Source organism: Nycticebus coucang, chromosome 21 (assembly GCF_027406575.1).
Source record: "Nycticebus coucang isolate mNycCou1 chromosome 21, mNycCou1.pri, whole genome shotgun sequence".
Lineage (NCBI taxonomy): Eukaryota > Metazoa > Chordata > Mammalia > Primates > Lorisidae > Nycticebus > Nycticebus coucang.
The window spans coordinates 41,366,670-41,389,089 of record NC_069800.1 but is presented as its reverse complement, the minus strand read 5'-3'; the positions used below and the strand labels follow the sequence as shown (position 1 = coordinate 41,389,089).

General features: G+C 39.2%; 1 protein-coding gene across 7 annotated transcripts in view; it reads right to left on the bottom strand.

Moving 5' to 3' along the window:
- Window positions 1-22,420, bottom strand: part of ITCH (itchy E3 ubiquitin protein ligase) — a 137,648-nt gene that overhangs the window by 3,331 nt on the left and 111,897 nt on the right. For all 7 annotated transcript variants that reach the window (XM_053574385.1, XM_053574380.1, XM_053574386.1 and 4 more), the window contains 6 exons: window positions 21,184-21,317; window positions 20,721-20,861; window positions 14,978-15,098; window positions 14,461-14,565; window positions 11,074-11,170; window positions 4,917-4,989 (listed from right to left, as the gene is read on the bottom strand). In XM_053574385.1, coding sequence (XP_053430360.1) covers window positions 4,917-4,989; window positions 11,074-11,170; window positions 14,461-14,565; window positions 14,978-15,098; window positions 20,721-20,861; window positions 21,184-21,317 — 671 coding nt within the window. The remainder of the gene's footprint in view (window positions 1-4,916; window positions 4,990-11,073; window positions 11,171-14,460; window positions 14,566-14,977; window positions 15,099-20,720; window positions 20,862-21,183; window positions 21,318-22,420) is intronic.

The following is a 22,420-nucleotide window of genomic DNA, read 5'->3' as shown; positions in this document are numbered from 1 at the left end:
AGAAATACTCCCAAAATTGATCTACTGATTCAAAGCAGTCTATTATCAAAATCCCAGCTGAACATTGTGCGGAAATGGACAAGCTGATCCTAAAATTCATATGGAAATCCAAGGGGCCTATAATAACCAGAACAACCCTAAAAAGTTGTTGGATATACGCTGCCTAACTTTAACACCTACGAAAAAGTTACAATAATCAAGGCAATGAGGTACTATCATTAAGGACAGACATGTAGATCAAGAGGACAAAGTCAAGAATCTGCAAAAAAATCCATATATTTAAGGTGAATTGATTTTCAACAATGGTGCCAAGACCATTCAATGGAGAAAAGAATAGTCCATTCAACAAATGATGCTGAGGCAAATGGATACCTGGGTGTAAAGAAAAGGAAGCCAGACTCTCACCTCATAACCATGCACAAAAACAGACTCATAATGGATCACAGACCTAAATATTAAGAGCTAATACTATAAAACTGTTAAAATAAAACCTAAGAGTAAATCCTTGTAACCTTTAGTTAAGCAATGATTTCTTAGAAATGATATCAAATCCATAAGCAACAAAAAAGACACACTTCATCAAAATTCAGCTTCTGTGCTTCAAAGGATACCATTAAGAAAGTGAAAGACAACCCACAAATTGGGAAAAAGTGTTTGTAAATCGTATCTGATAAATGACTGATATCCAAAATATGTAAAGAACTCTTACAAGTCAACAATTAAAAATGAGCAAAGGATTTACATTTCTCCAAAGAAGATAAACAAATGGCCAATTATGCACATGAAAAGATGTTCAACATCATTAGTCACTGGACAAATTCAAATAAAAACCACAATGAGATACCATTTTACATTGATTAGGATGGCTACTATAAAAAAAAAAAAAGAAAGAAAGAAAATAAGAGTTGACAAGGATGTGGAGAAATTGGAGCCCCTCTGTATTGCTGGTGGGAAGGAGGTAAACTGCTAAGTCATTATGGAAAATAGCATAGCAACTTCCCAAAATGTTAAAAGTAGAAGTACCACAGGATCCAGCAAGTCCACTTCTGGGTATATATCCAAATGAATTGAAAGGAGGGACACAAATAAATACTTGGACACCTGCTTATAGCAGCAGCATTCAAAATAGCCAGAAGAGAGAAACAACCCAAGTGTCCATGAGCAGATGAATGGATAAACAAAATGTGATATATCCATACAATTGAGAATTATTCAGCCTCAAAAAGAAAGAAAATGCTGATACATGCTATAACATGGATGAACCTTGAAGACATTATTCTAAGTGTAATGAGCCAGTCACTAAAGGACAAAGTATGATCCCATACTCAAGAAGTAGTTAAGGCACTGAAACATCATAGACATATGAAGTAGAATGGTGGGTGCCTGAAGCTAGGGAAAGAGCATAATGATGTGTTACTATTTATTTTAATGGGTACTGTTTCAATTTTAGAAGTTGAAAAAAAGTTTTGGCAATGGATGGTGGTGATGGTTGCATAACAATGTGAATGTACTTAATGACAGTACTGTACACACTCAAAAATGGCAAATTCTATGGTATGTATATTTTGCCACAATTAAAAGTTAATTTAAAAGTTGTTTTTTTTTTTTTTTTTGAGACAGAGTCTCGAGTTGTCGCCTGGGTAGAGTGTGGTGGTGTCATAGCTATAAAACCTAAGAGTAAATCAGCAACCTCCAACTTGGGCTCAAGCGATCCACTTCCCTAAGTTTTTATTTTTAGTAGAAACAGGTCTTGCTTTTGCTCAGGCTGGTCTTGAACTTGTGAGCTCAAGCAATATACCCATCTTGGCCTTCCAGATTGCTAGGATCACAGGCATGAGCCACCGCACCTAGCCAAAATTAATTTTATTCTATTTTATTTATTTTTTTTTTTGAGAGAGAGTCTCACTTTGTCTCCCTCAGTAGAGTGCCATGGCATCATAATTTATAGCAACCTCAAACTCTTGGGCTCAAGTGATTCTCTTGCGTCAGCCTCCCAAGTAGCTGGGACTACAGGGATCCACCACAACACCCGGCTATTTTTAAGATTGGGTCTTACGTTTGCTCAGGCTGGTCTCAAACCTGTGAGCTCAGGCAATCCACCCACCTTGATCTCCCAGAGTGCTAGGATTACAGGTCTGAGTCCCCGCACCTGGCCTTAAAAGTTAATTTTAAAAAAGGATGAAATACTGATATATGCTGAACTATGGATGAACCTTGAAAACATACTAAGTAAAAGGTAGACACAAAGGGCTACATATTCTGATTCCCTTGATATGAAGTGTCCAGAATAGGAAGATTCATAGACAGATAAAACAGATTGGTGACAAGCAAGGGCTGCCCCAGGGATGAAGACAGATTGACCACTACAGGGTTTCTTTTCAGGAGGAAAAATAGGTTCTGGCCTTGGTGATGGTTGCACAACCTTGTGAATACACTAAAAACCACTGAATTGCACACTTCGAGAGGGTAGCTATTATGGTATGTGAATTATATAACAATAAAAGTGAGAGGCTGTGCAAGGTGGCTCACATGTGTAATACCAGCACTTTGGGAGGTCGAGGCGGAAGGATCACTTGAGGCCAGGGGCTTGAGACTGGACTGAGAAAGAATGATTTCCTGACTCTATAAAAAAGTATAAAAATTAGCCAGTATAAAAATATAAATAGTATAAAAATTAAGCCTATAGTCCCAGCTACTCAGGAGGCTAAGGCAGGAGGTTAAGTCCAGGAGTTTGAGGTTGCAGTGATCTTTGAGGATACCACTATACTCTAGTCTGGGTGACAGTGAGATCCTGTCTCAAAAAAATATGCTTTGTGAATATTGTCTGGGAGGCAGGGGAGGATTGAACCTGCCAGGATAAGTGGAAAGAGATTAAATAAACAGTTAAAAAAAATAATAAGTGTTATTTTAAAAAACAACATATGTATATATAAAAACATAAAGGAAAGGGCGGCACCTGTGGCTCAAAGGAGTAAGGCGCCGGCCCCATATGCTGGAGGTGGTGGGTTCAAACTCAGCTCTGGCCAAAAACCGCAAAAAAATAAATAAATAAATAAATAAAACATAAAGGAATAGACAAAAAATGAAAACGTTGAATGGGGAGAAAAAAAGGAATATTCAGCAAGAATATATGACTACTGAAATATATCCCACAAAATAAAGTTCAAATATTGATGCATTAAGTTGAATTCCAACATATTACTGTATTTGAGATAGTATTACGGTTGGTTTTTAGTTTTGTACATTTTTGGAAATGTGATTAAACTACATTAAAAATGAGAAAATAGAGTAGGCACCCAAGCACAGTGGTTATGGCGCCAGCTACATGCACTGAGGCTGGTGGGTTCAAACCCGGCCTGGGCCAGCTAAACAACAATGACAACTGCGACAAAAAAATAGCCGGGTATTATGGCAGGTGCCTGTAGTCCCAGCTACTTGGGAGGCTGAGGTAAGAGAATTGCTTAAGTCCAAGAGTTTGAGGTTGCTGTGAGCTTGACAACCATGGCACTCTACTGAGGGCAACATAGTGAGACTCTGTCTCAAAAAAAAAAAAAAAGTAAACGAGATGAGGTGTATATATATACACACACACATATACATATGTATATATACATACATATATATATTTTTTTATTTTTTTTATTTTTTTAAGAGACATTGTCTCACTTTGTAGCCCTCGGTAGAGTGTCGTGTAGAGTGTCGTTGCGTCACAGCTCACAGCAACCTCTAGCTCTTGGGAATAGGTGATTCTCTTGCCTCAGCCTCCCAAGTAGCTGGGACTATGGTGTCTGCCACTATACCTGGCTATTTTTTTTTTTTTTTTGAGACAGAGTTTCAAGCTGTTGCCCTGGGTAGAGTGCTGTAGCATCACAGCTCACAGCAATCTCAAACTCCTGGGCTCAAGCGATTCTCCTGCCTCTGCCTCCCAAGTAGTTGGGACTACAGGCACCTGCCATGACGCCTGGCTGTTTTTTGGTTGCAACTGTCATTGTTGTTTGGTGGCCCCGGCTGTATTCGAACCCACCAGTTCAGGTCTATGTGGCTGGCACCTTAGCCGCTTGAGCCACAGGTGCCGAGCTGCCTGGCTACTTTTTGGTTGCAGTTTGGCCAGGGCCGGTTTTGAGCCAGCCACTCTCGGTACATGGGGCTGGTGCCCTACTCACTGAGCCACAGGCACTGCCCAAGATGAGGTATATATTAATCGGTGTGATGTAAGCGTTCCTAATTCTGTATGAAATCAGCACATTGTACTCCATAAATGCATTAATGTATACATGATCAATGTGTTTATGATTTAATAAAAAAACAATAATGGTCACTACATTAGAAAGTAGGTCTCCTAACTTTGATTTCTTTTCCTGCCTTCTGAAAAAAGTTAAAAGAATTCTAAATCTCACGGTTTTAAAAAATTCAGAGGTGAGCAAGAGGATTGACTGCAAATGGCCATAAAGGATAATTTAAGGGGGAAGAAAGTGTTCTAAAACAGGATTACGATGATGGTTGTACTGCTCTGTAAATCTACTAAATATCATTAAATTAAAATGGGTAAATTTTATGATACATAACTAATACCTCAATAAAGTTGAAAACAGTGTATGGAGGCAATTATTCTAAGTGAACTAAATCAGGAACAGAAAAATAAACACCACATGTTCTTGCTTATAAACAGGAGCTAATCTACAGCTATACAAGGGCACACAGGGTAGTACAATGGACAATAATGGCTCATAAGGAGGAAGAGTGGACACAGGGTGAGGGACAAAAAATTGCCAGTGGGGTCCCCCACCACTAAATCTATTAAATAAAAATTCAATACCATGAAGAAAATATTTCATTTCTAATTTCTAACAGGCTTTAAATAGCTACAAGATAACTAGAAAAAGGCTATTCTCTTTATTCTTTTTGATTTTACTTACCAAGTATGACTTCTGGGTAACCAGTTTTCTTTCCCAACTTTTTCAATGCAGAATTTCTGTGGTCCATTGCTCCCTAAAACACAATGAAATCATAAACAGCCAGTTAGTGTAATAGTTCTCAAAATGTGCTCCCCAATCCAGCAGCATCAGTATCACCAGGGAACTTGTAAGAATCCCAAATCCATGCGGCCTGTATACATCTCAACCTACTGCATCAGACATTCTACAAGTGGGGCTCAGCAATGTATGTTTTAACAAGCTTCTAGGTGATTCTGATGATTGCCAAAGTTTTTTATTTTGAGACAGTTTGGCGTCACAGCTCACAGCAACCTCCAGCTCTTGGGCTTAGGCGATTCTCTTGCCTCAGCCTCCTGAGTAGCTGGGACTACAGGCGCCCGTCCCAGTGCCTGGCTATATTTTTGTTGCAGTTTGGCCAGGGCCAGGTTTGAACCTGCCACTCTCAGTATATGGGGCTGGCACACTACTCACTGAGCCATAGGCGCCACCCCATTGCTAAAGTTTGAGAACCATTTGGTTGATGTAGGCCCAACAGGAGAAAATGCAAAATAATACCTGGTTGTGATTAATAATAGCTTACATAAGAACACACAAAAAGCTTAATTTTAGTAGTTTTAAGTACAAGAAGGAAACTACAATCTACTGTCTTATATAATACTTGATTTAAATGCATAATTGTTAAAACTTTATGAAACAAACATCATAGTGAATTCAATATTAATAATGCTTTATTTTATAGGTCCTATAGGGCATACCATTATACACACACCCATATCCCAGTTCATCTCTTATTTACCTTCTGCTGGAGATAGCTGTGAATAGTGATCACAAAGCAATGGTTTATTTTCCTTTTTTTTTTTTTTTTTTGTGGTTTTTGGCCAGGGTTGAATTTGAACCCACCACCTCTAGCATATGGGACTGGCGCTCTACCCCTTTGAGCCACAGGTGCCACCCCTTTTCTTTTTTTTTTTTTTTGAGGCACAGTCTCAAGCTGTTGCCCTGGGTAGAGATCCATGGTGTCACAGCTCACAGCAACTTCCAACTCTTGGGCTTAAACAATTCTCTTACCTCAGCCTGTCAAGTAGCTGGGACTACATGCACCTGCCATGATGACTGGCTATTTTTTTTTTTTAAAAAGCTTATCATCCTTTATTTATTTATTTATTTATTTATTTATTTATTTTGTGTGTGTGTGGTTTTTGGCCAGGGCTGGGTTTGAACCCGCCACCTCCAGCATATGGGACCGGTGCCCTTCCCCTTTGAGCCACAGGCGCCGCCCGACTGGCTATTTTTTTATTGCAGTTGTCGTTGTTTAGCTGGCCCGGGCTGGGTTTGAACCTGGCAGCCTTGGTGTACATGGCTGGCACCCTACTCACTGAGGTATGGGCACTGCTGAAGGCAATGGTTTTCTAGAAGGTCATTACTGCTCCCTAGGAAGCATTTACCTGCATCATAATAATTGGTAGTGGATTATTTATTATTATTTTTTTTTTTGTAGAGACAGAGTCTCACTTTATGGCCCTTGGTAGAGTGCCGTGGCCTCATACAGCTCACAGCAACCTCCAACCCTGGGCTGAAGCGATTCTCTTGCCTCAGCCTCCCGAGTAGCTGGGACTACAGGCGCCCGCCGTAACGCCCAGCTATTTTTTGGTTGCAGTTTGGCCGGGGCCGGGTTTGGAGTTGGCTGAACCCGCCACCCTCGGTATATGGGGCCGGCGCCTTACCAACTGAGCCACAGGCGCCGCCTGGTAGTGGATTATTTAATTAGAAGAACCAGGTACTCTAAATGTTCTGCAACACTGTGAGGCACTGAGAATTTTCTCATGTCCTACCGGACTAAAACTAGTACAAATATAAATTGGTAACACTTTGTTATTTCATCAACACTGAATTATTTTCAGAAGTAAAAAATCTAAGGATATAGAAAATAGTTTGAGACCTCATACAACTTCTCAGTATACACTGAAAGAAGTTCGAGTTTGAAGAAATATATACTAAAATTATATTTAGTTTGTCTGTTTTCAATCTTACTCTAACAATGCCCTTAAACCACACAATTGCTATGTAGACTCTTGCAGCACTTACGTTCCCATTTTCACCCACCTTTCAAATGTGGTCTCTGAGGCCTTTTTACATACCAGAGAGTTGGCCTATTGTGGGATTTCAGGAGATGTATTTTGATACAATACTTTTAAAATGTACTTCATTTTTCTCCATTTTCACAAATATATAATTTATTTTGGGAGGTGTACTGTCCCTACTTTATTTAGTATATTTCCTTCTTTTTCTCATCATATATATTTAAGTTGATTATTTCTTATCTTTTTCATTTGTTTATTTTTCTTTTTTTTGACACAGAGTCTCAAGCTGTTGCTCTGGGTAGAGTGCCATGGCATCACAGCTCAAAGCAACCTCCAACTCCTGGGCTCAAGCGATTGTCCTACCTCCACCTCCCAAGTAGCTGGGACTACAGGCACCCGCCACAATGCCCGGCTATTTTTTTGGTTGCAGTTGTCATTGTTGTTTGGCAGGCCCTGGCTGGATTTGAAGCAACCAGCTCAAGTGTATGTGGCTGGTGCTTTAGCTGCTCGAGCCACAGGTGCTGAGCCTATTTGTTTATTTTTCAATGCTGATTATACAGTCTAAATGTATATAAATAAAAAACAAATGGAAAATTAAAAAAAAATCCAAATTGTTTCAATTGAAGGAAAACTTACTATTGACATTTTAAAAAGTATTATTGCCCTTTGCTCCTGACATAGTTCTGGCTCATATCTTTGACCAGACTGGCCAAGCTCATCTCTAAATAAACTGAGTCAAAAAGTAAAAATAAAAATATACAGAAACAAAAATGAAAGTAAAAAGAAGACAAACAACTAATAAACTAATTGGCTTCTAAAATTCTATAATCCCATAATCTCACTGTTTCTCCAGTTAATTTTTGTAGAGACTGGGGCCTTACTACGTTATTCAGGCTAGTCTCAAACTCTTGGCCTGAAGGGATCTCCCTTACCCTCCCAGGAGTGCTAGGATTATAAGCCTGAGCCAGGCCCCTTTTGTGTTTAGACAGCCTTACTCAACCCCAGTGTTATTTCCAAGAGTAGTCTTACTTCTTTTTTTGTGAGACAGAGTCTCACTTTGTTGCCCAAGCATGAATACAATGGAGTGATCATAGCCTCACTGCAACCTCCAACTCCTGGGCTCAAGCAATCCTTCTGCCTCAAACTCCTGAGTAGCTGGGACCATAGGTGCACACCATCATTACCAGATAATTTTTCATAAAGGAGGAAGTCTTGCAATGTTGCTCAGGTTGGTCTTAAACTCCTGACTTCAAGTAATCCCCACAGCTTGGCCTCTCAAAGTGTAGAATTATAGGCATGAGCCATTGCATCAGCCTATCCTACTTCTTATCTATTCATCTGATTTTCAGTGTACACTGAGAAGTTGTACCAATTTCTCTTCTCATTCTGACCACTGCTCTTTTCCTCCCAAACCAACATGCTCTCTCTTCTTAAAACTAAAGTGCATTCTCAAAGGTGCCTCTCTAAAAACTTACTTAGGAATCACCTTTCTGAGACCTCTGTGTAGCACAAGAGAAAAAACTACTAGGTTGCATTTGAGAGACTGTACTATTTATTTCTCCTTTTTACTCTCTAGTAATCTCCTTTAAGATGGCCTCCAAGCTACTTCTGTCTCATCCATATGTATAGATGCTTCTAAGCATCAGCCTTCTACTCCTCTCTATATTCTATTTCTGCATAAGATTGTAAATTCTCACAGCTCCAAATATAACTGCTCTGATGACTCAACGTTCTCTCTTTCCTCTAACCTCTAACATGTATCATTACTATTCTACAACTGCTCCCCTTGGGTTTTCTACTTGGTTCTCTGGCAGTGAACTAAAACTCAGTAGGTTCTAAGTCATTCATCATTTCCCCCCTGACATCACTAACCATGCTTTTTACACTCTGAAACTTCTCCATTTCTCCATGTTCTATAACATGGTAGTTATCTACGCTACACCTTTTAAAAACTTCAATCAAGCTCTCTCCTGTGTCTACCTTTGGAACTTCTCTAGCATCTCTTCATTCTTTCCTATTTCCATTTCCATCTCTTAAGATCAGGTTCTTTTTTTTTTTTTTTTTTTGTGGTTTTTGGCCGGGGCTGGGTTTGAACCCGCCACCTACGGCATATGGGACCGGCGCCCTACTCCTTGAGCCACAGGCGCCGCCCAAGATCAGGTTCTTATCGTTGCAATGATTTCTTCCTATCTGTAGGTACTCTCCATCTTTTAATCCACACTCTATCTTCTTATCAAATCATCCTAAAATAAGGTGCCAGCAAGTTTTCCTCTTTTCACAAAATTTCCATAGCTTCCAATACTTTCTGGGTAATACCAAAATTCTTTTGGTCTGGCTTTTAAAGTCTTTTTAAATTGGTTTCCCACACACTGTATCCAAAATTACCTGCTTACAGCTGGGCCCGGTGGCTCATGCCTATAATACTAGCACTCTGAGAGGTGAAGGCAGGTGGATTGCTTGAGCTCAGGAGTTCCAGACCAGCCTAAGCAAGAGCGAGACCCTGTCTCTACTACAAATAGAAAAACTAGCATGGTGTTGTAGCAGGCACCTGTAATCCCAGTTACTAAGTTAGGAGGTTGAGGCAAGAGGATGGCTTGAACCCACAAGTTTGAGGTAGCTGTGAGCTATGATGCCATGGCACTCTACCCAGGGGAGTAAGAGTATGATTCTGTCTCAAAACAAAACAAAAAACAACAACAAATAAAACCCCGTGTTTAGTTTTCCTCTCTGCTTCACCTAAAGTAGTCTTAGAGATCACCCTGCTCTGTGTATTTTCCTATGGTACTTGGCATAATGTTGGCATTAAAGAAATAACTTAAATTTATTATTTAGTCACAATATTCTCATGGTCATTCATGTCAATACAACACATACTTTAATTAGCAATTATTACATATAGTATGTAATAGAACTCTGCCAGTTGTCAGAAATAAAAAGAAGAAAATATGGATCTCTATCTCAAAAAAGCTCCCAGTCTAGGCTTGGCACCCATAGCACAGTGGTTATGGTGCTGCCCAAGGGTGGCAGGTTCAAGCCCAGCTCCGGCCAGCTAAACAACTGAAAAAAAAAAAAAAAACATAGCCAGGCATTGTGCCGGGCACCTATAGTCCCAGCTGCTTGGGAGAATCGCTTCACCACAGGAGTTTGAGTTTGCTGTGAGCTGTGATACCATAGCACTCTACCGAGGGTGACATAATGAGACTACGTCTCAAAAAAAAAAGCTCCCAGTCTAATAGGGAAGAGTGGATTCAAACACAATAGAGTACCTAATTGAACTAAATTTTAATGCTCTGCTATTGAACAATCATCTTTGCACATCATTAAACAGCATAATAAATCAATCATACATGACTCATAGGAGACCGAAAATTGTTTGCCAAATGACTGGATGAATAAATTTACATACAGAAGACTGTTATCCTACTAAATTTAACTGTAGGGTTCAGCCTGAGCATTAAAAATTTCTACAGAAGAGAGAGGAGGATTGGTATGCTCCTACTTAATGGGCACAATGTTGCCCAACTCTTGGGTATGCGACGCAGTTACCAGAGGGACTACCTGATAAATGCAAACACTGTAACCTAGTTGTTAATACCCTCACATTAACCTGAAATTTCAAAAAAAGCCAAAAAAAATTTCTACAGAGATTTTATTATACAAATAAAAAATAACTGGGACTGGGCGGCACCTGTGGCTCAGTCGGTAAGGCGCCGGCCCCATATACCGAGGGTGGCAGGTTCAAACCCGGCCCCGGCTGAACTGCAACCAAAAAATAGCTGGGCGTTGTGGTGGGCGCCTGTAGTCCCAGCTACTCGGGAGGCTGAGGCAAGAGAATCGCTTAAGCCCAGGAGTTGGAGGTTGCTGTGAGCTGTGTGAGGCCACGGCACTCTACCGAGGGCCATAAAGTGAGACTCTGTCTCTACAAAAAAAAAATAAATAAATAAATAACTGGGACAAATTAAGAAAATGGCTATCTTTGTGGTAAGTTGTACACATGTTTATTAAAAGTAGCGTGATAAACAATTTTCTGTATAGGAAAAGTGACCCTGTATACATACCCATGAGATCAGCAAATCCCCCTACTGGTAATCGGCAGGTTCCAGTTACAAACTGCAGAAGTCTCATTCTCTTCTCGTTATCTATTTCTTTAACAAACTGTCAAATACATATTTAAAGAGACATGTAGGTCACATATTACATTCATCAAATTAAAGAAGAAAGAAAAACGGTTATTTCAAATCATAAAGGAACCCACAGTGTCTATGCACTAGATAATGACTCTCTCCAACAATATGGATGAAGAAGGCATTTCCATGTTTGTCAAAGCCCCACCAACCTTCGCATAATTCTCAGGACTACATCTTTATTTTTTTTTTTTTTTTTTTTTTGTAGAGACAGAGTCTCACTTTATGGCCCTCGGTAGAGTGCCGCAGCCTCACACAGCTCACAGCAAACTCCAACTCCTGGGCTCAAGCGATTCCCTTGCCTCAGCCTCCCGAGCAGCTGGGACTACAGGCGCCCGCCACAACGCCCGGCCAGGACTACATCTTTAAAGGGAGATAGATAAAGGATGATGGTCTGGGCCTGAAGAGTTTCCTACTGACGCAGTTTCAAGGTATTCTAGGGCAGCGCTCCCTTTCCCTCCCGGGATCTGCTTGTTCTATAGGACATTTGTGTGAGTACAAATGACAAGAACGTGAGTCAGTACAGACTTTGGGTTTTATGAACAATTGAAATTAAGCTCACAGAATTCTGATCCAACTATATCACAACATCTCAATGTTCTACATGTATAGGTTTTAGTGTAGCCAGAATTATGTGGTTTTTGTTTCCTACAATTTTGACTCAAAACATTAAGTTTCCAGAGAATGTTTCAAGCCTATAGAATAATTATCTTGGCTCGGCCAAATATTTTTTTTTTAAGAAATAACATTTATCCTATTGTACTACCATCAATTATCTGAAAAATGCTAATGCTATTTGTTACAGAAGCTCAGTTCATCTTTGAGTTTCTCATATTAATTTCTTTACAAGTATAGCAGCACACTTTTAAAATTTTTTGATCAGGGGAAAAAAGCACACAACATATAATTTAGCACTTTAATCATTTTCAGTGTACAATTCAATGGAATTAAGTACATTCACACTGCTGTGTAACCATCCCACTATTTCCAGAACTTTTTTTTTTTTTCTTTTGAGACAGAGTCTCATTATATTGCCCTTGGTAAAGTACCATGGTGCTGAAGCTCACAGCAACCTCAAATTCTTGGGCTTAAGTGATTCTCTAGCCTTAGCCTCCCAAATACCTGGGTCTACAGGCGCCTGCCACAATGCCTGGCTATTCCAGAAGTTTTTCATCATCCCAAACAAAAAGTACATATCTACACATTAAACACGACTTCCTCCCTATAGCCCTTAGAAACCTCTATTCTACTTTCTGCCTCTATGAATTTACCTTCTAGCAACCTCATATAAGTGGAATAATACAATATTTGTCCCTTAGTGTCTGGCTATCACCTATGAAAATTCATAATGTTTTTAAGGGTTACTAATGCAGTGGGAAATTCCATTCTTTTTTAGGGCCAAATAACCTTGCATTACAGATAGACCCCAACTTGAGATTTTTTTTTGTTTTTTTGCTTTACAATGAGTTTATTGGGATAAAAGTTCAATGTAAGTTAAGGAACATCTACACTTATGTAGATGTTTAAATTCACGGTTTAAATTCAGATTTTCAACTTTAAAATAAGGGTGTTTAAATGCTTTTTTTTTTGTTTTGGGAGACAGAGTCTCACTATGTTACCCTCGGTAGAGTGCCATGGCGTCACAGCTCACAGCAATCTCAAACTCTTTGGGCTTAAACAATTCTCTTGCCTCAGCTTCCCAAGTAGCTGGAACTACTGCCCACCACAACACCCCACTGTTTTCTTTGTTGTTGTTGTCATTCTTGTTTGGCAGGCCCAGGCTGGGTTTGAACCTGCCAGCTCAGGTGTATGTGGCTGGTGCTCTAGCCGCTGAGTTACAGAAGCCAAGCCTTAAATGCATTTTTGACTCATGACATTTTTGACTTAATTCTGGGTCCATCTACACACAACGCCATCATAAGTTAAGAAGCATATGTACCATATTTTCTTTATCCATTCATCCACTGACAGGCATTTGGGTTTTCATCTTTTGGTGATCTTGAATAACACCATTATGAACACTGGTATACAAAGATCTGTTTGAGTATATGCTTTCACAGTTCTTTTGGGTTACTTATACCTATGAGTGGAACTCTGGGATCTTACATTAATTCTACATTTCAAATTTTGAGGATCTGCCAAACTATTTTCCACAGTGGTATACTATTTAATACTATCACCACATGTAAAAAGCCCAAGTGCTCATCGATCCACGAATGGATTAATAAATTGTGGTATATGTACACCACGGAATATTATGCAGCCTTAAAGAAAGATGGAGACTTTACCTCTTTATGTTTAAATGGATGGAACTGGAACATATTCTTCTTCGTAAAGTATCTCAAGAATGGAAGAAAAAGTATCCAATGTACTCAGCCCTACTATGAAACTAATTTATGGCTTTCATAGGAAAGCTATAACCCAGTTATAACCTAAGAATATGGGGAAGGGGGAGAGGGAGGGGAGGGAGGGGAGAGGAAGGGTGGTTGGTGGGATTACACCTGCGGTGCATCTTACAAGGGTACATGTGAAACTTAGTAAATGTAGAATATAAATGTCTTAACACGATAACTAAGAAAATGCCAGGAAGGCTATGTTAACCAGTACGATGAAAATGTGTCAAATGGTCTATAAAACCAGTATATGGTGCCCCATGATTGCATTAATGTACACAACTATGATTTAATAGAAAAAAAAAATACTATCACTAGTAATGCATGAGGATTCCAATTTCTCCACAACTTGTCAACAATTGTTATTTTCCTTTAAAAAAAAAGCACTAATGGGTACAGAGTGGTATTTCACTATGATTTTGATTTGTATTTCACTAATGACTAATGATGTTGAGCATCTGAGGATCTTTTCCTATACTTATAGCACACATTGTTTGGAAGATGCCATTATGACTCTAAACCAAGTCTCTTAAATTTAACCTTCTCAACATTATCTAATTCTTAAAATGAGGTATGCATGATAAAAACCTTGCTTTTTAGATAGTCAAAAAAATTTCAAAAGCGTTTAAATCAAAGGCATAATAAGTCTTATCACTGGGAATTATTTTAGTCTCTGTGGGCAAAGGTGCAAGGTATGTGTGCCTTACTTGGCAACAGTCTTAAAAGAATGCTGTTATAATCTGTATTCATTTTATTATAATACGTAGGATAAACTGAAGGGCCTGAAAACATTTTGTTCTGTGACTCATTTCTGTATGTGCTAAGCGAATTCTAAAAAATATCAATAGAAATAAATTTAGACGCAAACCTGCCAAAACCACATGATTTGTTTGCTTGTCCTTGTGTAGTGACGGTAGATGGCATGTCTTTGCCAGTCATTCAAATCAATTTCTTGCATTCCACATAAAAGGACCTTTAGGGATGAAAAAGACAAATTGTTCCTTTAGTTACCTAACTATACAGACAAGACGAATATTAAACACAGTTTTATAAAAACAAATTAATCACTAGGCATTGGTTTGTAAATTGTATATCAAGAATTAACTCATGAAGGCAAAGTTCCACATATGGTGTTACATTGTATACATATTCAGGCAAATTAGTCACTCAATTGTAGAGAAGCCCGAATAGAATTTTGGAAGGAGTAATACTCTTTTATTTTCAGATAAACAGTGGTTTTCTATAACCTCTGGGGATGCTCCAAAACATCTTGCTAGCAAAAATAATACTACCACAACTGGAAATAAAGGAAAACAATTTGAAAGAAGGCATCTGAAGGCATTATTTACTATCAAGCTGCAGGAGAATGAAGAAAATATTATTACCTCTAATTCCTTTGCATCAAAGTATTGCAAATACTGCTGGGGAAGAATTTCATTAAAGCCCTCAAAGAAAGCTTGTGTCTGTTCTTCAACACCTCGAGATAACCTCCATTCAGCTACCATTCTGGCAAATAAATATAAAAAAGCTATCAGGAACTTTAGATTTTACCTTTAAATTCTAAGAATAAAAATAAGATTTCAAAACTTATTATGAAAAACCTCAAGTATATACAAAAGTCTAACAAAATCTCTTGTACACATATTGAAGGTTTAACAAATGTCAATTTTATTTCATCTATGCCTCTCCTGATATGGCAGATATATTATTTATTATTTATATATTTATTTTTGAGACATACCCTTGTTTTGTCACCTGAGCTAGAGTGTAGTGGACTCAATAGCTCATGGCAACCTCAAACTCCTAGGCTTGAGCAATCCTCCTACCTCAGCCTCCCAAGTAGCTGGGACTACTGGTAAATGCCACCACACCTGGCTAATTTTTCTATATTTTGTAGAGTCAGTGTCTCACTCTGTTCAGGCTAGTCACAAACTCCTGGCCTCAAGGAATCCTCCTACCATGGCATCTCACAGTGCTAGGATTACAGGCACAAGCCACTGTGCCTGGTCTATACTTTTATTTTACTATTTTTTTTTTAAAGATGGCTTTTCATTCTTTCATTTATTTATTTATTTATTTTTGAGACAGAGTCTTACTATGTCACCCTTGGTAGAGGGCCGTGGCATCACAGCTCACAACAACCTCCAGTTCTTGGGCTTAGGTGATTCTCTTACCTCAGCCTCTGGAGTAGCTAGGACTACAGGCACCTGCCACAATGCCCGGCTATTTTTTTGTTGCAATTGTCATTGTCATTTAGCAGGCCCGGCACAGGTTCGAACCTGCCAGCCTTGGTGTATGTGGCCGGCACTCTAACCACTGAGCTATGGGCGCTGAGCCTTTCTTTTTCAGAGTCTCACTTTGTCACCCTCAGTAGAGTAGGTGGTGTCATAGCTCACAGCAACCTCAAACTCCTGGGCTCAAGAGATTCTCTTGCCTCAGGCTCTTAAGTAGCTGAGACTATAGGCACCTGCCCCAACACCTGGCTATTTTTAAAAATGGAGTCTGCTCTTGCTCAGGCTGGTCTCCAACTCTTGAGGTCAAGTAATCCAGCTGCCTTGGCCTACCAGAGTATTATACGCGTGAGCTACTGCACCTGGTTATATTTTTATTTTAAACAAATATTTCAGTATACGTAAGAAATGAAGATTCTTTTAAAAAACATAACCATATCATTATTCTATAAACCTAAAATTCTAAATTATAGTGAAAATATCCTTCAAAATGAGGGTGAAATAGAGACATTTTCACAGAAAAGATGAGAAAACTTATTGCCAGCAGAGGCAAACTGTGAGAAATGGTAAAGAAAGCGTTTAAAGCCAAAGGAAAATCGTTCTAGAAAAATGGATCTGTGGTGGCACCTATGGCTCAAAGGGTAGGGTGTCGGCCCCATATGCCGGAAGTGGTGGGTTCAAACCCAGCCCCAGCGAAAAACTACAAAAAAAAAAGAAAAAAAAAATGGATCTGCAAGTGGTCGGACATGGTGGTAGTTCACTCTAGTAATTCTAGCACTCTGCATGGCCCAGGCTAGTGGATTACTTGAGCTTAGGAGCTCCAGACCAGCCTAAGCAAGAGTGAGACCCGGTCTCTACTAAAATAGAAAAACTAGCCAGGTATGGTGGTGCACGCCTGTAATCCCAGCTACTTGGGAGGCGGAGGCAAGAGTACTGCTCAAGCCCAAGAGTTTGAGTTGCTGTGAGCTATGATGCCATGGTACTCTACCCAGGATGACAGAGTGAGACTTTTTTTTTCTTTTTAAGACAAAGAAATATGGATCTTTGGGGAAGAAATGAAGTGTGGTAGAAATGGTATTGTGAGTAAATATATAAGAATTTATTCATAATTTCCTAAAAATCTATTGATTACTTAAAGCAAGAATTAACAGTACAGTCTATGAGATTTATAACATGTAGAAATAAAATATGACAATAAAAACACAGCACAATATGACAACAAATGAATGGAGCTAAATGAAATTATACCATTACAACCTTCTTACATTGTAAAACAAGTAGTGTAATATTAATTTTAGGTAGACAGGGATGCGTATCATTAGAAAGACTAGAGTCACTACTAAAATAATTAAAGTGATATAGCTACAGAAACCAACATAATAGGTTGTTGGTGTTTTTTTAAGTAAAAATTGGTCTATTAATTCAAAGAAGGCAGGGATAAAGGAAAAGAGGAAGCTGGGAAAATAAGAAACAAATAGTAAGGATCAGACTTAACTTCAACCACGTCAGTAATAACATTAAATATAAATGTAGTCAATACTCCAATTATAATATAAGGATTATCAGACCTGGATAAAAATAATAAAACCTAAGAACATAATGCTTACGAGAAACACTTCTAAATATAATGACAGAGAGAGAAAGTAAAAGAACAAAGGAAGATATGCCATGCAGACGTTAACAACAAGAAAGTTGTTTTAGACATGTAATATTTAAAAATAGTCTGGGGGGCGGCGCCTGTGGCTCAGTCGGTAAGGTGCCGGCCCCATATACTGAGGGTGGCGGGTTCAAACCTGGCCCCGGCTGAACTGCAGCCAAAAAATAGCCAGGCATTGTGGCGGGCGCCTGTAGTCCCAGCTACTCGGGAGGCTGAGGCAAGAGAATTGCTTAAGCCCAGGAGCTGGAGGTTGCTGTGAGCTGTGTGATGCCACGGCACTCTACCGAGGGCCATAAAGTGAGACTCTGTCTCTACAAAAAAAAAATAAAATAAAATAAAAAAATAAAAATAGTCTGGGAAACAGAGGTGGGTAGACTGCAACTAAGGCTACAGGCACGTGCCACCACAATCACACCTGTCTATTTTAAAAATATTTTGTACAGCTGGGTATAGTGGTTCATGCCTGTAATCCTAGTACTTTGGCAGGCTGCGGCAGGAGGACTACTTGAGCTTGGGAGTTCCAGACCAGCCTGAGCAAGAGCAAGACCCCATCTCTAATAAAAAAAGAAAAACTAGCCAGGTGTGGCAGGCACCTATAGTTTTAGCTGCTCCAGAGGCTGAGGAAACAGGATGGCTTGAGCCCAGGAGCTTGAGGTTGCTGTGAGCTATGATGCCGCAGCACTCTACCCAGGGCAACAAAGTGAGACTCTGTCTCCAAATTAAAAAAAAAAAATTTATTTTGTAGACATGTGGTTTCATTACATTTCTCAGGTGGTCGCAAGTGATTCTCCCACTGCGGCCTCCCAAAGTTCTGGAATTACAGGTGTGAACCATTGCCCCTGGCATAAATATTATACTTCTAAATAACTAATGGATCAAAGAAGAAACCACAGGGACATTAGAAAACATTCTGAACTGAATGATAATGAAAAATGCAACATATTGAAATTTGTGTGATGTAGCTAAGGTAGTGTTTGGTCAGAAATTTGTATCTTTAAATGCCTATTTTAGACAAGTAGAAGACTAAAATCAATGATCCAGAACACATAAAATACTCCTACAGTCAAGCCGGGTATGGTGGTGTGCACCTGTAGTGCCAGCTACTCAGGAGGATGGCATCATGCTAGGAGTTCAAGGCCTAAGCAAGACCTTAACTCTTTTAGGGACAAAAACCAAACCAAACCAAAACATCTCCTATCAACAAGAGAATGGATAGAAAATTTTGGTATATACACAGATACTTCTCAGCAACAAAAAGGAATAAAATACTGATATGCAAAACATGGCTGAATTTTATAAATACTGAGTAAAAGAAAAACACACAAAGGCAGATACAAGAGTACATACTATACAATTCCTTTTAGGAAGTTCAAGATGAACCGTAGTTATAGAACTACAACTAAACAGAACTGGCTGTCTCTGGGCCAGGGAAAGGGAGATGTGTATGCTCCCTTCTAGGGGAGCAAGAAGGAAAAAGAACGTTCCATAATTTGATCTGAGTCATATTTACATGAACATGATGTTATATAGAATAGTGTTTACAGAACTGGTATTTAGAAGAGTGATCTAGCACTATTCTGCCCCTAAAATTTAGGCTGATAAACACATTTGTCAAAATTCAAACTGTAACTTAAAATCTATGTATTTTTTTAGAGACTCTCTTTGTCACCCTCAGTAGAGTACCGTAGCATCACAGCTCACAGCAACTTCCAACTCTTGGACTTACGTGATTCTCTTGCCTCAGCCTGTTGAATAGCTGGGAATGTAGGTGCCCGCCACGACACCCGGCTATTTTTTTTGTTGCAGTTTGGCCGGGCCCCACTCACTGAACCACAGGCACCACCCTAAAATCTGTATATTTTACTTTATACTTCTTTAAAAATATTTTTTTTAAAACCTCAATAACTCTGAAATTTTGAGCAAACCAGTAGATAAAAAACCTTTTTTGCTATCCATTATTTTAAAATGTTATATTAACAACAACAAAACTACTGAAGAATGTAATACATCTCTTCTTTACGTGGAATCTTGAATCATTCCTTCTCTAGTATTCTAGATACAACAAAATCTAGACATATAATAAAAAAGTTGTGGAAATAATTTAAAAAATTAAATTTTAAAAGGATATTTAAAATTAATTTTTAGAAGGATAGATTATTTACCACCAAATAGTAATTGTCTACTGTGTCATATAGTGCAATTTTAATTTTGGAGAGAACGCCACACAAGAAAACTCAGAAACTGCAGCTTAACAATCAGATATGCTAAATTCAACCTTGATTGGACAGAATTGCTATTAGGAAGATATGAATGAACTAATAACTCTTGAGACTAGAGGTGTGAACCAATACAAAGAATTTTACTTATAAATTTTACCTTATTTTATAATAGTCCTCATAAAAACATCTGCATATAAATCTGAGATTCTATTTAATGACATGTTATATGGTGCAGTGGTCATAGAACTGGTATTCAACATGCCTGCAATCCCAACACTTTGAGATCCCGAGGTAGGAGGATTGTTTAGGGCCAGGAGAGTTCAAGGTTACAATGAACAATGATTGCGCCAGTATACTTTAGTCTGGGCAAGAGAGCAAGATCTTGGCTCTTGGTTTTTTTTTTTTTTTTTGAGACAAAGCCTCAAGCTGTCGCCCTGGGTACAGAGTACTGTGGCATCACAGCTCACAGCAACCTCAAACTCCTGGGCTCAAGCGATTCTCCTGCCTCTGCCTCCCAAGTAGCTGGGACTACAGATGCCCACCACAATGCCCAGCTATTTTTTGGTTGCAGCTATTGTTGTTTGGCAGGCCCGGGTTGGATTCAAACCCACCAGCTCAGGTGTATGTGGCTGGCGCCTTAGCCACTTGAGCCACAGGTGCCAAGCCAAGATCTTGGCTCTTAAAAAGAGAAAAAAAGGGGGTGGCACCAGTGGCTCAGTGGGTAGGGCACTGGGCCCATATACCGATGGTGGCAGGTTCAAACCTGGTCCCTGCCAAACTGCAACAAAAAAATAAATAAATAAACTTTCACATTAAAAAAAGAGAGAGAGTGAGAGAGAGAACCCACACTTAAAAAAAAAACAAAAAACTCTTTAGAAATGAGAAATAACTGCCATAGGATAATCATTAGTACAAAGACAAATATTTTTTGAGATAGTGTCCATTAGCACCAGCAGGCAATTATCAACATGCTATAGTCTGATAGAATGGCTAAACTATGTCATAAGGAGCACTCTCTCACCTGATGTATTCCTCTTTATTTTCTTCTGTTACAAGAATATCGCTGCCATTGGGTTTCAGATCATGACTCTTTATTTCACCTAGAATTTCTTTATCAACGGAGAAGTACATTTCCAAACCACATTCCTCAATATTATTTTCTCTGTTCAAATAAAATTAGCAATATTTGTTATAGTCGCCAATGCAATCATAATTTGAAAGCTTTAACTAAACTTAAATTAATATTTGCCTATGACATCATAGTAAGAAGAAATTGGAAGACCATACTCTAAGGTCATATTATTGACTCATATCTTGGGTATATTTCTGTGAAATTTATCAATTACATAGTAAGACAGGTTTGATGTATAGATCATTTAAACTGAATAAACCAATTACACATTTACAGTTTGGATATGTTACCAATACCATGATGAAAGCATATAAGCTATATTTTCATAAATTAAATGGAAATAGAAACTTACTTAACCCAGATGAGAGAATTGTAGAATTCTGGATCTATAGATTCTAAATCCTTGAGTCCAACAGGTTTGTTCAAGATACGCTTATAGAATGGTAAAGAAAAACCTGTATCTATGAATTTCCCATGGAACAGAGCCTAGGAAAAAGGGGAACAATACCATTTAGGATAAATGCATATTTTATTTCAAAATGTTAGAAGATTATTTATTTACTTATTACTTATTTATTTTTTCGAGACAGAATCTCAAGCTGTTGCCCTGAGTACTTTAGTGTCACAGCTCACAGCAACCTCAAACTCTTGGGCTTATCTCTCTTATTTCAGCCTCCCAAGTAGCTGGGACTATGGGCACCCACCACAATACCCAACTATTTTTTTTGTTGCAGTTGTCACTGTTGTTTAGCTGGCCTGGGTTGGGTTTGAACCCACCAGCCTTGGTGTATGTGGCAGCACCTTACCTATCGCGCTATGGGTGCCACTAGTTTTCATTGTTGTTTTAGCTGGCCCTGGTCGGGTTTGAACCGCCAGCCTTGGTGTATGTGGCTGGTGCCCTACCCACTGAGCTACGGGCGCTGCCTATTTATTTATTTTTGAGACACAGTCTCACTTTGTTGCCCTCAGTAGAGTGCCATGACGTCATAGCTCACAGCAACCTCAAACTCTTGGGGCCAACTGATCCTCTTGTCTCAGCCTCCCGAGTAGCTGGTACTATAGGCACCTGCCGCAATATCTTGTTATTTTTAGAGATGGGGTCTTGCCCTTGCTCAGGTTGGTTTCAAACTTCTAAGCTCAGGCAATCCACCCACCTTGGCCTCCCAGAGGGCTAGGATTACAGGTGTGAGCCACCACACCAGGGCCCCCCCACCCCTTTTTTTTTGAGACAAGAGTCTCACTCTGTTACCCAGGCTAGGGTACCAGGGCATCAGGCTAACTCACAGCAACCTCAAACTAATGGGTTCAAGTGATCTTCCTGCCTCAAGCCTCCCAAGTAGCTGGAACTACAGCCCTCCAACCTTCAGTGCCTGGCTAATTTATCCTATTTTTAGTAGAGACAGAGTCTCACTTTTGCTCAGACTGGTCTCAAACTCCTGAGCTCAAGGGATCCTCCCACCTTGGCCTCCCAGAGGGCTAGGATTACAGGCATGAACCACTGTGCCTAGATGAATTTTTGGTTTAAAAAAAAAAGCTTTCCTATAGTAAGACCTGTTATGGCACATAGGAGAAAACTCAGTATTTGCTGA